At 36.0% G+C, this 15,604-nt stretch overlaps 2 protein-coding genes and 1 long non-coding RNA gene across 3 annotated transcripts; all 3 read right to left on the bottom strand.

Annotated features, from left to right (window-relative positions):
- Positions 1–701: 701 nt before the first annotated feature.
- Positions 702–3,647, bottom strand: cryba2b (crystallin, beta A2b). The gene is made up of 5 exons (XM_051710066.1): positions 3,589–3,647; positions 3,165–3,349; positions 1,665–1,806; positions 1,290–1,432; positions 702–960 (listed from the first exon to the last, which is right to left on the bottom strand). Exons 2-5 carry the CDS (start codon positions 3,323–3,325, stop codon positions 813–815), a joined length of 594 nt encoding a protein of 197 aa, XP_051566026.1. The 5' UTR covers positions 3,326–3,349; positions 3,589–3,647; the 3' UTR covers positions 702–812.
- A 4,255-nt stretch (positions 3,648–7,902) lies between these two features.
- On the bottom strand, positions 7,903–8,739 carry LOC127447901 (uncharacterized). The gene is made up of 2 exons (XR_007898433.1): positions 8,390–8,739; positions 7,903–8,226 (listed from the first exon to the last, which is right to left on the bottom strand). It is a non-coding gene; the product is annotated as an uncharacterized LOC127447901 (long non-coding RNA).
- A 919-nt stretch (positions 8,740–9,658) lies between these two features.
- Positions 9,659–14,426, bottom strand: umps (uridine monophosphate synthetase). The gene is made up of 6 exons (XM_051710036.1): positions 14,186–14,426; positions 13,809–13,962; positions 11,664–12,332; positions 11,037–11,212; positions 10,662–10,776; positions 9,659–10,427 (listed from the first exon to the last, which is right to left on the bottom strand). Exons 1-6 carry the CDS (start codon positions 14,333–14,335, stop codon positions 10,252–10,254), a joined length of 1,440 nt encoding a protein of 479 aa, XP_051565996.1. The 5' UTR covers positions 14,336–14,426; the 3' UTR covers positions 9,659–10,251.
- Between the last annotated feature and the right edge of the window lie 1,178 nt (positions 14,427–15,604).

Genomic DNA, 15,604 nt, shown 5'->3' with positions numbered 1-15,604 from the left:
CTTCTTTTCTTTCTTCTTCTTCTTATTATTGATTAGTAATTATATTGTCTGTTTGTTTTTTTATTTATTGAGGGGGTGGGGTGGAATGGGTTGACAAATGTTTGTTATAGATTTGTTTCTCTCACTCTTTTTTTATATAACTGATGATGAAAAAACCCTAAATGACTATCCTTTGTTGACACTGACAGTACTGAAAAATCTCACTAAATATAATAAAATAATTATACGTCTTTAAATAATTAAAGATTTGTAATAATTGTTTATTCAAAATTGTTATAATACAAAATAATTAAAATAGATCTGATGTATAAAATCTTCTCAAATAAATAGGCTAATATAATTTAAATGAATTTAAATGAAACATTGTAAATGTATACTGTTTATATATACACTGTGTGTGTGTGTGTGTGTGTGTGTGTGTGTGTGTGTGTATATATATATATATATATATATATATATATATATATATATATATATATCCCTGTTGCTAAATATGACAGAGTGGCTTATTAGATCAAAAGTCTATAGGCTTTCTATCTCTGCATAATTACAATTACTGTATCTGGAAGAGACCTTGGGAGGCCTGTTCTAATGCACCAATACCTTAAAAACATCAAATATTTCTGCTAGTTTTGAGTCAAGAATTACCACAAAATACCACTTAGCAGATCCATGATTTGAGCAGGGAAGTTGTTTTATTAAAAAAAAAAAAACATTGCCACTAGCACTCTTTTACCATATTTTAAATAATGTCTTTATTGCCTATTGTAATGACATGGCATGACATGGTGGGTACATAATGGTGTTTGGTCTTATTGCTGAATTCTGCGCATAGACTGGATCTGATTGGTGTGTGCCTGGGTGCCGTACTCGTTGTAGCATCTGTACTCTCCTTGGCGTCTGTCTCTCTCAAAGATGTACTGATATCCACGGTAACCGGGAAACTGATAGCCTACCCAGCTGCCAGAGAAAAGGGCAAATCTCATTTATTGCACCGCACACCAATAAGAGCTGCTACATTATGCAAGTGATACACTATTTGTCACAAAAATGGAGTTCTACAAAGTAAAAACAAACAAGCAGCTTTTGAAGATATTTACGGAAAATCATGTTTAATATCTCTTTTATAGAATTTAAAATGTGTTTTATAATCAATGGTTAGTTGTGTCAATGCTTGTCTCTCATCTTATTAGAGCCTGATGTTGGATATTATTGGCTTTCGTAACAGAGATGAAAAAGCAGTGATTTAATTATTTAATGACGAATAAGCCATGTGAGGAATAACTTACGCTCCAGAGTTGACTTTAATTGAGGGAACTTCCTTGCTGCACCAACCCATGGCTTGGAGGGAGGGATAGTCATCACACATCTCAAATTTACGTCCCATGAAATCTTCACACTCATAGAGGGTAATCTTACTGTCACTGTGGTTCTGTCAGAGAAAGTGTGAGTATGGGAAATGAGGTGGTGATTTTGAGGATTTTTCAGAGGGAACATTTGTTATGTAGTAATTATAACCTGCCATTTTAACATTGAGCTTGATGAGATGTTGATAGAGGTGATGGTATTAGACTTCGCAAAGGCTTAGACTACAAGCCTGCCTAAAACCAAAGGACTCATCTCAGTTGTTTGACGTAATATTGTGACCCCTGAGATAAACTTACAGCACATTTAATAGGTCTGAAAGAGAGCATATGCTCTGTTCTGTAACTGCTGTTGCCACTCCAAGCCTGGTAACAGGGATAGTCTCCTTTCTCTAGGATAAACTGCTGGCCCTGGAACTCAGGATATTCATACCCCACCCAGCTGAAAGAGAGAAAGAGAGAATGTCATAGTCAACACAAACCAGAAAGCAACAATGTTTTAATGGCAATGATCTCTGCTGATCAGGATACAAAATCAAAAGCAAACATGATGGTGTGGGCTGAATGGAGCTTCTCTATTGTTCCTTTATCAGCTCATCTGTCACCGCAGGCAGCCACAACACAGCAGGCAGCTGCCAGCCACACAGACTATCTCTACTGTCTCTCTGCCTGCCTTTTGTTTAAACTCTATTGCATACACTCTGTGGAAACCTGCATTTTCATCCTCTTATTACAAATCAGTTAGTTACAACCTTCAAAAATATACAGAAACTAGCGTTCAGACTAGCGTAACAGACTAATTACAGTTGAAAGAGCTGTTAATTACTGTTAAATAGGTGGTTTTGTGGGACATTGTGTGGATAGTGCACTGTAAACCCTAATGTTGTCTTAATTAAGTACCTTGAACATTTTTCTTAAAAATCCATATACTTTAGATTTTAAGTGTTAATAACTCAAACAATTGAGTACAAAATTGAGGCTATGGGGAATTTTTGCAACTCCTTGCTTTAATCATTTAATCAAAGGGGAACATGTTGGGACATTTAAATGGTTGTTATTAAGAATTCATAGAGTTGTAGCTCTTTTGTAGTATTATTCTTGTTGTTTTGTTGCAAATAGTTGTTTCGTGTGATGTCATCATTAGGGTGATCTGTGTCCCCTTTGGTCAAGTTGGACCCTGTTAACACTATCCCCATTCTTCTTGTGCATGTGCAGCTGAGTTCAAGTATATATGCATGTCTGTGGATAAGTTTATAAATACGTTTATTTAATGTGAATGACATAGAATAAGATATAATTCTTATTATTTAAGCTGTTATTGAACTATATACATTCGAGTCCAATTAATTAAAATGATTAAGTTGAAACAACAACTTATAAATAGCAAATCTGAGTTAAGTCTGCTTGCATCTAATTACCATAACTTAAATTGTTAAGTTTGCTTAACACCAAGTTAAGCAAACTTAGTTACACAAGTTTTGGAGACGCCATTACTCAATTCAACTGAGGGAACGAGTTTACTCAAACATTTGAGTAGAGTCAACTTATTAGGGTTTTCAGTGTGTAATTTTTTTGCATCTAAGACTTTTTTCAAATGGTCAAATCAGTTCTAATGTAGGCTTGATAGTATTTGTAATAATACTTGTAATTACACTTATCATTAAGTATACAGTTCCTAATACTTCAGCTTTTCAACTTATACCATATCAATATATCTCTTATACAGTATACTAAACATCTGTGTCATATATCCTCTCTGCTTTACCTTTTGCACAAAAGAAATGCAGACATTAGACTTACGGGCCGTTCTCCACCTTAATGGAGCGAATCTTTCTGAAGTCTCTGTCCAGAATGTTCTGGCACTCAAAAGTGAACTCACAGCTCTTGCCCTGGAAGAACTCCTCCTCGAACACAGTCATCCTAAACTTCCCCCTCTGCTCCAACTGCTGCTGTGGGTTCATGGTTGCTGTCAGTCACCGTGCTCTCTACCAGGAAAAATGTGGAGAGAACAGGGACCATAGTGTGAATTCATGCACCCATGTATCAAATTCTTTGGTAGATTAAGTGAAATTCGATTCCTGGAGTTTTGACAAAGCAGGAAAGTATGTGTTTCCCACTTGCATGATCTTTTTTGGTCACTTTCTCTCTGTCTGGGCTCTTTATAACCGGAAAGGAATCCGATGTATCACTTTGAGAGCTAAGACAGTGTGGCATACTCACGTACCGAGGTGGGACAAATCCAGTATAATCAATGTGGTGGCAAAGCCCTTGTCCAGTGTTTTTATAGCACAGGGCCCCTCATTTAGTGCAGAATGTGCAACAGGCCTGCACACTCAGCAGCAGCAAACTGAAAAACCGCATTAGTCTTCACTATTGTGGAGCCCAGTGCGGCCCATTGTGAAGGTCTTATAGACTCACTGACTCATCAAACTTACACTCTCTGCCCCCCTGCTGGGCACAATGCCGACGCTTTGGCATGAGACTTTGATTGGATAGAGCAGATAATAGCAGAATTGCGGGAGATTAGATAGAACGATGGTGGTTACTCTCTGGTGGCTGGTTGCAGGTGGTCTCTTTGGGCAGAGCTGTGCGCTGCTGGTCTGTAGGAGGACTCCTTTCACTCTCATGCCAATGAGGGGGAGCTCGTATTTATTTATTTATTTTCTGAAAAATCAGTTCAGTGTATTGCAAAACGTGTCACAGATATTTCTGCTATTTTTGTATCTGAGGGAATTTGATTAAATGCTGTGGTATTGCTAGCTTGTGATATGAAATACGGATCCATATTATGTAATAAAATGGCATTACTACCATGGACATAGTAAAAACCTCATTGTTAAACACATCACAAATGCAAAAAATAATTCATTTTCCATTTCAGGTCAAGTCAGCACTAGACACAAATTTCAAAATATTGGTATTGGACTTGTTATGAATTTCACATTTTTGGTCCAGTAACTAATGACTATTCCCCCCGCCCCCCTTTTGTTCTCTCTTTTGCCTTTCTGCTCTTGTTTATTGTGGATGTGTGTACAGTACATCTCATTTAGTGAGGGACACCCTCTTTTATCTTTTGCCAATAATTGCTGTTGTTCAGATACAGAGATAGGTCTTGATTTTTAGGTTAGACCTATATAGCTCAGTAAATTACAACTTGGAATAATAAACAATGTAAAATAATGAGCTAAATATTTGAGATTCTATAAGCATATTCAGATTTATAATATAAAGCGAGTGTTATTTGTTTCAGAACAGGATAAAAAAAAAGACATTTTAAAAATAAATACTATGTTGAAAAGTAGTCCAATGGTCAGCACACTTGATGACATCTGGTGGTGTGATACTTCATTGCATGACCAATACCAGCACATTTTATAATTCTAATGACCTTTAAGATTGCAGCATTAATTTTATTATTCATATATAAGTTTCTTACAGTTATGTTGGAAACAAATCCCTTTAAAATATTAAAATTAGTCAAGGCATGAATATGTGTGTATGTGTAACCACATGTGATTATTCTCACTTGTTAGTGTTGTTTGCATAAGAACAGGTGCAATAGGGAAGCAGGACACACAGCTGTTGTACTATCTGTTATCCTAATTTGACAGATCTGGATTATACTAATTTTCCTAGGAAATCTCATTTACAGCTCACACTCCACAATTCAGAAACCCCTAATAGTAATTCTTATTCATTTTAAGGATTATCAGTTAAAAGAGATGCATAGGATATTGCTATCTATTAGTCCCACCCATACCTTAATTTCATAAAAAAACAAGAACACGGAGGAATTGCGACATAAATTTAGACAGGCTAAATTTCAAAGATGATAACATTTTTATTAATATAATTATTATTCCTTTGTATTCCGTAATCTGGGTTGCCTTTTTTGTGAATACATAATATAGGCTATATTATATATTCCTGTAATGTTTCTGGCAACCAGGCAGACAGGACACAGGAGCAGACGAAGATGATGATGAAGTAAGAACCCAAGTGCAGTTTATTTAGAATAGAATAGAATAGAATAGAATAGAATAGAATAGAACAGAAGCCTTTATTTTGGTCACACATTATATATTTTTGCATATATACAGTGAAATTTATTTGTTATCACATATCCCAGCTAAGCTGGGGTCAGAGTGCAATACTTTACAAGGTGCACTTTATCCAAATGTGAGTACAAAACCAAACAAACATAAATGACTTCCACTAACGTGAATCCAAAACATAAACAACTAGACTTGACTTAACTTGACTTGACTTGACTTGACCTGACTTGACTTGACTACGTTACACAAAACAATACTCAACCAAAGACAATGGCAAACATGAGATCTTAAATACATGGACATGGGCAAACACATGCAAGATCACATGAGTGAAACAGGATATCACATGACCAGGAAACAAGGAACTAACTTCCAAAATAAAAGACATGAACACAAAACATGAACAAAAACACATTTAAATGTGGCAATTCCCAATATACTATATTTAATATAGTGGTATTCCTGTAAGAGCTTATTTGACCAAATGGTTAGGAGGCGACAGCTCACCTGTTAAAGCTCTGGGTTGGTTTCAATCCAGGTACAGGCAACCTGTGAATTAAGATTTCCAATATTAGCCTTGAGCAAGGAGTTTAGCTGCAGTTTACTCCAGGGTGGATGTGCCTGTTTTTGTATAGGAAGTCATTTTGGATACAAATTGTCTACTTGTTGAAAATCATCCACTATGCATCTAGAGTAGTCTTGTCTAGAAAACTAAATGGATTAAATGTTTTGAGCTCTGCAGAACCCCTTTCAAGATCAATTAGACCTTACCACATGTGAGTTAATTTAAAGGAATTAAAATGTACTGTTTGAATTTAGGGTAAACCCAGTTAAGGTAAATTCTGGTTATGAATCAGTAGAGCACATCTATCCGTCTGTAAGCTCCTCGTTGCCTTATTGTGATGTGATGGTGTTGTAGTTGATACTGCTTGCAACAACATTCTCAATCAAACCTATACAACTGTACAATCCTTAATTAAAAGATGCATCAAAAAATAATGGAAGTGTATGATCAATGTACACATTCCAAATGCAAAAACAAGGTGTAACTGTCAGAGACATGCAAATCAATCCTTTGCATATCAGAAAGCATGATGGTTCTTTATCACTCCAAGAGTATATTGTTTCACTGTACCCTAGTAATGGCAGGATTTGGCATATCACACATTTCATTTCAGGTCTAAATCCCTTTCTGTTGGTATAAGTCTGAAAGCAATTAAGTTATTTGTTATATGTCATTTAAAGGCAAAGATCAGCTTTCTAAAATACTTCTTTTGGCAAAAGTTGTGTATATGATGTGTACAGTATCATCAAACTCCATAGGTGAGCATAGTATTTTCTCTGATTGCCATAGATTTACTTTCCAGTTTTCAAACAGGTGTGATGGTGCTCTGAAATTGGCCTGCTGTCTGAATATTTAGTGAACAGACCTCAAAGTGTCCTGGCTGACGTTTTCGTTCGGGCGCCATGGAAACTAATCCTTCTAAGGGCAAATGTGAACAGGTCCAGACAACTATTGCAGGTGACATCTGCTCAGATAATGTCCTTTATGTGTTTAAACACACAAGCTGAGCTGTTCTGCAGAATATTGCCATGGAAGGCAGATACAGACATTTCCAATATAATCTACTGCCGAGGGCAAGAGTCATCATTTGCATTTTCAACAGTAACCTTTTTAACTGCCACATAGCCAACAGCCAATGCCTGTCCAGCAGGTAGCTGTTTGCCAAGCACTTTACAGACTAATGCAATACTGTTTCTTGGGAGATGTGCAACATTCAGAGAGAATTGTTTTGTGACTGTTACAAACTGTAGTTGTATCAGATCGTAATCAAATCACAAATAGTGATTTATATTTATTATTGTCTCATATACAACTCCTCTTTCCACTTAATTTGCTATTTTGATGTCATGGAGAATCGGAATATTCTGTCTCCATTTTATTAAAATAATTGATCATGTCAGTATAATGGCTATTGGATCATCTCAAAGAGATTAACTATGATGTTACATGAACAATTATGAGAAGAAATATTCAGACAGCTGAGGGTAACTTGCATTTAAAAAGTGGACAGCCAAAATATTTACACATTGGGTAGAACATACAGCAGGAAACAAAATATGTAAACAATAGATTTCTCTTAAATATAGGCTATACTGAATGGAACATATATATTTATGTAATTCAATGTCACGAAACATTCTTAAAACATATTTAATTCAATTGATATATAAAATAAAAATGTAAATCACAACAAAGAAAACAAAGAAAGGACCACAATGGTCACTTTTCACAATATTAAAAGGACTGTTGGAGGAAAAAAAAGGGGAAAAAAACCCTGTTCGTTACTACTGATGCTTTTAACATTAGGGTCTCCTTTTGTTTGAATAGTGAGCACAATAATACTGCATCAAATCCATATCCTAATTTTTATTTATAATTTAAGAATTTAACATTATTGTTAATAAGCACATTAAATGTGTTGTTGTTTGTATTGTTTTTTTTTGTTTTTTTTTTTGTGGTTTTTTCCCCTATTCTTTCTTTCCTTAAACTGTGCCAAAACTTCGGTCAACAGCATAATCTTCAAACTCTGCCAGCAGTGAAACCGTCCAGTTGTTCTCGTGTTTTACTGAAGCGTGTCTGCATCTGCGTAACGCGAGCCGAACGAACAAAACCTTTTTCATCTTCAGGTATTGTGCGTGAGGCTCAACGTGAGACAAGTACAGAAAACACAAAAGATCCATCCTTCATACTGATTAATCCATTATGTCTCGGAAGATGACTTGTCCTTTTCCCTTTAAGACAACTGAGAACAACAGAAGAACAATAGCAGTAAGATTTAAATCATCGTTCAAATTATTCCAAGTCGGGTTTAAACTTGGGTAACGCTATTTGATTTAACTAACAAAACAAAACATTTGATAATGTTTAACTGAGTTCGTCACACAGAGCAGACAAATTCAACTTACCTCTCATCTCTCACGAGGCTTTATAACGTTGGTGCATATAGTCAGTTGCACGCGGGTAAATACATCGATCTGTGCTGTCTGTGTAGCGCGCGGAACTCTGTCGTGGACACCTGTCACACGGAGCTTTCCTCTCATCCAATATTGACACAGGGAGTCAAATGGGAGGGCCAGAGTAGATTACTTCTCTCTATTATGTCAATCAGGTCGCTCTGTGCAAACGGACTTCATGTTTCATGTTCATGTTCACCGAGAGAGAAAAAAATCCACTCTTACAGCTGAATGCATAATGCTGAATGAAAATAAACGAATTATTACATGTTATAAAGTAACAAATCCTCCATGCAACATTTGCTGCATATGCAGACTGAACAAGTAGTAGGCTAATTTGTCAAAAAAATAACAAAATAAATTCATGTTTCTGCTTTATAGTAGTTGACAAACAACATGTACTCTTTTTCAACATCAAGATTTTTGGTTAAAATTAAGGACTGGCTCTATATGAATAAGGGAAGGTATAATTTAGCTGCTGTAACTGATCACCATTTGTTTTCACAATTTTGAATCACCTTTTTTATCAGTTCACTCAAGTCCCCCAGTGACAAAGAATTTTTTTTTTTAGAAGTAAAAATATATTTTATTTAGTCTATTAAAATGAGGCCAACAAGAATGAGAAAAATGCTGCTTAAAATAGTTTTCAATGCAGAACAGCCTGTTATACTGCAGGATACTGCTGTCAGTCAGTGCTAGATGTTAAACCTCAACAACCCAATTATCAATGAAAAGAGGAAGTAGGGCAATGACAAAGGAGGAAATGAAATGTCAAGGCCCTGTAGGCCTGCTCTGCATTTATGAGCATAATCTTTGGAAGACCCGTTAAGAATTTTCTGACTAATATCCCTCATTTACACTTTCAGCTTGATATTAAATTGTAGCAATTGTATTTTGTTTTTGTTTTTTCAGCTAATATGCCTAATTTGACAGTTACCTGGCAGAGTTATAACCATAAAACAGCTAGTATGCGTCTGCCCCCTTCTGGTTTTTATGGGACATGACGAAAGTAAAGAGGCTTCCAAAGAATATTTGTCATTTATTGAACTGTGAAAAAACAAACAAGGTTGGCAATACCTTAATGACTGTGATTCGTTTAAAGCACAGACAGCATGTTGTCACTCTACATGAGGTAAGCTGTAACAATACCATTAAATAAACAATGTTAGGCTACTTAATGGTTTTCAGCAATAAACACTGTTTTGGCTAAAAGATATTGTAAACAATCAATTGTAAAAAAAAAAAAAAAAAAAAAAAAAAAAAAAGGTAAAACAAATGTGACAACTTGCCTCAAGACATTTATGCAAAAACTCTTGTCCTAAGAACAAAGATCAAACAATTTGGTTGAAATACCTACATTATATAGCTGAGTTTTGCACTAGGTATGTAAAACCAACACACAAAATACTGCTAGAGAAAACAAACATTTGTGCAGCTGGACTTTAGACTTAAATTCTATATCCCAGGGCATTGAGATATTGCCCTGACAACTTCCCTGTGTGACAACATCTAGTCCTGGTCTCCTCTATTTAACTATTATTACAAAGTATAACAGTCTTTTATTCTTCACATTAAGTCGCACTTTCATTACCGTAAATTCTGGTATCATTTCACTTTAAAAAAAAAAAATGCATTAAAAATATTAATACCGTTGAAATTATTTGAGCTTTTATTGCCATGTGTACAAAAACAAATCTGAATCGGGTTCTTGTTGACAGGGTGATGATAAAGGCAAAAAATAAATTTAATGTGGAAAGAATGATCAGACTATAAACCGAATAAGTTAGACATGCCTCAACTGGTCCCAAAATGTATTAGCTGGCCTGTGACAGTCTTTTCAGATAAGCCTCCCAGCCTGCCTTCCTGTATTCTCCTGCAGCTCTGAGCCGATCTGAGCTGGCAAGAATACCCCGTCCCACAATTATGACATCGGAGCCTTTTGAGAAAATCACTTCTTCTGGACTTGAATACTGCTGTCCAAGTCCATCCCCTGGAGAACAAATGATAAACAACCAAATAAAGATACATTAATAATAATCTAATCTCTAAAAAAGGTGCATATTTAAAATAAAATACGAAATATTTTATTGGTACAGTACAATACAGTACAGTTAAGAGTAGCATTTCTGTCGCAACACATTCACCTCATCTTTAACTGGACTCCTTTTTGTTAGAAGACAGAAAGGAAAGCTAATGCCAACACTGTGTGGATAGAAGAACATACCTCCTGTCTCCATTTGCACTCCTGGGGTCATGTGAACCAGACCAGGATTTTCACTGATCTTTGATCCACTTATAAATCCAAACACAAAATCAGAGTGGTCTTCAGCCATCTTCACCTAAAAAGCATTTCAATCAACTCAAATAAATGGCTTGATTATATCATTACAGAGCAAATAAAAAGTCATGAAGAACTAAACTTCAAGGAATAAACAAATTAGCAAAATGGACATCACTATCCTACAAAATTGGAACATTCAGTCGTAAAGAACTGAGTGCTTGTTGCAATAAAAGAACATCTATAAATATTGCAATTAAAATAATATTTTTTGGAAGTGAGAACAGTGTTCTGTGCTAATTCTTCACAGAAAAGGTATACCACTGCTTGAGTGTAATCCCCTGTTGCTAGGGAACCCTGAGAGCTCATCTGAGCAATGAGCAAACAGCCGTGACCCAAAGGCTTGCCAACGGCACCGAGACCCTGCAGCACACCCGGACCTGGCAATGCATGGGCATTAATGATGTGTGCCCATGATGAGATCCGATAGAGACCACCTTTATATAAAAAAAATTAAAAAAAGGCTTTGTAGATTATTTGTAATAGAAATGTTTGTGCAGCATTAAAAAGTAACATTTAATAATACACGCACGTACAAACATTCTTGGGACACTGTATACCATTTTCCTTACGACTTAAGGGATAATTCGCAAAAATGAAAATGTTGTCATTCCCCCCCCCCCAAGTTGTTCCAAACCCATATATGGAACACACAAGTAAATGTTAGGCAGAATGTAAGCATCAGTCCAAATCCACTTTCATTGAATCTTTTTCCCTTACAATGAAAGTAAATGGTGACTGAGTCTAACATTCTGCCTAACATCTCCTTGTGTTTCACAAACGGGTTTGGCACAACATGAGGGGGGAGTAAATGATGACAGATTTTTCATTTTTGGGTCAACTATGCCTTTACTTTTAAAAATCACAAGATCAAGTCCCAACACCTACCCTCATACTGGTGCTTAACTGTGTTCCCAATGTCTGCAAACTTGCGATCCTCAAAAATAAGGAAGTTGTGCTTTATAGCTAACTCTTTAAGTTTGCCGGCGACATCTGCAGTGAAGTCCTGCAAGATGTCCACGTGAGTCTTTAACACGCAAATCACTGGACCCAACATCAAAGCCAACTCCAGCAACTCTTCAGAACTAGTCACATCTGCAGACACACACAGATTGCTTTTTTTTTCCTCCATGATCTTCAGCAGCCGAGCAGCAAGAGGGTGTGTGTCAGGCAACCCAGCACGAGATCCATAGCCGAGCTCCTTACACCTCTTTTTCGGAACAGAGGAGCCATTCTGCTTTGGTCTGCAAGTGTTATTTTCTCGAACAAACCTCTCTACATTCTGAGAAGTGGCCATGTCAATTCGGCCAGCTTGAAGTAACACATCCAGAAGTCTGGAGACAGAAATGACTGAGTGTAGTGTGATGCCATTCTCAGCTAGCTTGGCACTGCCACCCTGCTCTCTGTCCAGCAAAACAACAGCATCTGTGATCTTCAGGCCTTCCTTCTCAAGCACCACAGCGGTTTCGAGAACACTGCTTCCACTGGTTACTACATCCTCTAAAATCAAGCATCTCTCACCAGGGTGGATAGTTCCCTCGATAAGACGTTTTGTTCCTGGGGAATATGAAAGTTAATGCAAGTTTCATATTGTAAATCACACCAGAAAATATAGCATTAATAAACTATTTGTAAATAAAATGATTGATACAGTGGTTCAGGGAGCATTCAGACTAGGGCTCGGCAATATGGCAACAAAAATGATATCTCTATATTTTTTAGCCAATAGACGATAATCTTGATAATTATGTATTTGCTCTGAACTGGCTTAAAAGTGATTTTTTAAAGTTTTATATATAATTAGATTATTTTTAATTATAGGCGTGCAACAAAGTGGTAGCCCATTCAAATAATCACATAATATGCTTCAAATTTCTTTCAAAGATTCATTGAAATAAATTTTAAACAAAACTGTTACCTGATGAACTGATAAAAACCTGTGCTCTCCTGTCTCACAAGAGATTCCTTGCAGCTAACCAATCAGAATGGACTTTCCGCTAGCTCTTGCTATTGTGCTGCAAAATGCATCATGTTTATGATGAATGGTGTGTGGGTATTCCATGGGCATAAAGTCTGAGGCTGAGACTTTAACCTTCAGCATTAAGCAAGTTTAAATCTTCTTGAAACTTACTTGTCCTAATTTGAATGTTTAGTGTTTTACAAATATGGCAAACATATTGTGCTATAGTGATAGATAGATAGATCACCTTTTATTTAAACCCATGTACAAACACATTTTGATATTACATATTTTAATACTATTCATGTCATGATAACTTAAAATAACACACCACAGATTAAGTCTATTTTCTTGTTTTTTAATTAAAACACCAATACTTTGATTTTGAATAAATGTTATTCAAATGTTTCTTCACTATAAATGTCCACTTTAACATTTTTCTTTTGTTTTTGGCGATTTGGACTCTTTGTGCATATCACCACCTACTAGGCAGGGAAGAGAATTTATAGTAAAAAAGGACTTAAATATTGATCTGTTTTTCACCCACATATGGATTAAACCACTGGAGTGCTACGAATTACTTTTATGCTGCCTTTATGGAGCTTCAAAGTTCTGGCCACTATTCACTTGCATTGTACAGAGATGTTCTAAGAAAAATCTTTGTGTTCTGCAGAAGAAAGTAAGTCGTACACATCTGGGGTGGCATAAGGGTGAGTAAATGAGAGAATTATCCTTTTTGATTGAACTATTAATTTAACTATGGACATGTTTCACTAAAATTGAAAACCAGAGAGTTTACAAATTATTTTTGAACAGAATATATAAATTGCTTTATAATTTAAAACCGAACAAGCTGCTTCTTCTGAAATCTTGTTTGAAAAGTGTGCTTCTGCCATTTAAAAAAATACATTAAATACATTCCACTTGGTTTGATTATATAATGCAATTACTTTCATACATTTTTAAGTGTGACTTCAGTGTTCAAAAAAATTAGTGCCTAGACAGATCAAATGAACTGTACAATATCAACAGCAACATAACTGTTGGAGCCTAGTTACATTTCTACAATTTACCATAGTCTTTTGCCTCCTTTCGCCGTAAAAGCATTGGATATTTATTGGTAGAGCAGATGATTGTGGCCAAAGGAAGAGCTGTGTAAGGGACACCACACACACAATCAAACTGGACCCCTGCTTCCGCAGCACATTTATGAAGAAGATCTGCCGTCTGTTCAGAAACAATAACATAAAAAAAAAAAAATGACATCGAGCTAAGCAGGGAATTTACCAATTTGTTTTACAAAAAAAAATTTTATGGGGTGGGCAGTATAACTCGACAAATGATGTATGATCATAATACACTGTTGGCATTAAGGCACAACAGCAATTACTCAGTTTCTTCATTATCTGTGGACACTGAACGGTTATCCAAAGTGAACACGTGCTTTTACCTGATTCATTAACGCAGGATATGAAACTATTATTCGAAGATCAAAATATATCGGCGAAATGAGTCCACTTTTTAGCTGAAACGTCCCAAACTTCACGGCTTGGATGCTGTGCAGTTCCAAGATTAAACTATCAAGACTTGCTCCATCCATTTTAGTCTGATTCAGAAACTATCTGTTAACTTTTCACTTCTAAGAAATTTGAGCAGTCTGGTAGAGCGATTCCGCGTTTTCAGTTACGCATCAAACACGTGACAATTTAACTTCCGGTACGTCCTCAAACTGCGCTACTTTCTTCTTCCTGTTTTATGGCGGTGCATTCCCGCCACCTCCTGGATTGGAGTGTGGAGCGCTAAAATAGTTGGGAAGTTGGGAACACACACACACACACACACACACACAAAAACGTATCTTATTTTCTATTGATCAATCTTGTATCTTTTAAGTAATAATATAATTCTTGATTGCTTTGGGCCATTTCCTAACAAAACCTGAAGTGACACATTATTTACTCCCAGAGATCTTAAAGCTTGAGTTAGATGAAATCTTGCTCTTTCATATGCATCACATGTTATAATTACATGTTCTGCTGATTCTTCTTGACCACATTCATCACATTTACCATTTTTATGTTTCCCTGTTCTGTTCAAACACTTATTTAATGTACAATGTCCAATACGCATTCTGGAAATTAAAACATCCTCTTTCCTGTTTCCAAATTTTCTTCTTTCTAGACCAACTTTTTCTTGAATGTGATGCAAATGTCTACCTTTAGTTCTACTATCCCACTCATTCTGCCGTATCTTTCTAATTTCATTCGCTATTAATCCTTTTACTTCTGTTTTACTTAAAGACACTTTCATGTCAATTTGTGAATGTTTCAAAGCCTGCTTAGCCAGATGGTCTGCCTCCTCGTTTCCTTTTACACCCATATGTGATGGTACCCACAAAAAGTTTACTATAAGTCCAGATTGTCTTATTCTAAATAGACTCTGCATCACTTCATATATCAAATCTTGTCTTGCTACAGATATTCCACTTGACAAACAATTGATAGCTGAAAGCAAGTCTGTACATATCACTGGTTGTACTTCTTCTAACCAATTAAGTGCTAGGAATATTGCTATTAATTTAATACAGAAATATGATCAGATTCTTTTTGAAATTTTAACTTTAAAATGGGGTATGAAAACCGCTGCTGCTGTAATTCCAGAATCTGGATCCTTTGAGCCATCTGTATAAATTTGCACTGCGCTATAGTATGTTCGATCAATATATTGTTGTGCTGCTAAACTTTATAACATATGTGTTATGCTTTTCTTCATATAACTGAATGTCTACTAGAGGCATAGGGAAAAGTCAAGGAGTTATTGACACAGCCTCAACTCCTTCTCTCGTCAATCTCGCGAGATTCTTACACGG

This window comes from Myxocyprinus asiaticus, chromosome 11 (genome assembly GCF_019703515.2).
Source record: "Myxocyprinus asiaticus isolate MX2 ecotype Aquarium Trade chromosome 11, UBuf_Myxa_2, whole genome shotgun sequence".
NCBI lineage: Eukaryota > Metazoa > Chordata > Actinopteri > Cypriniformes > Catostomidae > Myxocyprinus > Myxocyprinus asiaticus.
Note: the sequence above shows the minus strand (reverse complement) of the source record. Positions and strands in the feature narration are given on the sequence as shown.

Bases quoted from the DNA above. Each gene is read 5' to 3' on its own strand.
- cryba2b (XM_051710066.1), bottom strand. From the start codon at position 3,325: ATGAACCCACAGCAGCAGTTGGAGCAGAGGGGGAAGTTTAGGATGACT. The intron at 1,807-3,164 runs GTAAGTCTAATG...TCTCTCTTTCAG, and splicing joins ATTAAGGTGGAGAACGGCCC to CTGGGTGGGGTATGAATATC. The intron at 961-1,289 runs GTAAGTTATTCC...TTTCTCTGGCAG, and splicing joins ATTAAAGTCAACTCTGGAGC to CTGGGTAGGCTATCAGTTTC.
- umps (XM_051710036.1), bottom strand. From the start codon at position 14,335: ATGGATGGAGCAAGTCTTGATAGTTTAATCTTGGAACTGCACAGCATC. The intron at 12,333-13,808 runs GTAAATTGTAGA...CATATTCCCCAG, and splicing joins AAAGGAGGCAAAAGACTATG to GAACAAAACGTCTTATCGAG. The intron at 10,777-11,036 runs GTATACCTTTTC...AATGCTTTTTAG, and splicing joins GGGATTACACTCAAGCAGTG to GTGAAGATGGCTGAAGACCA.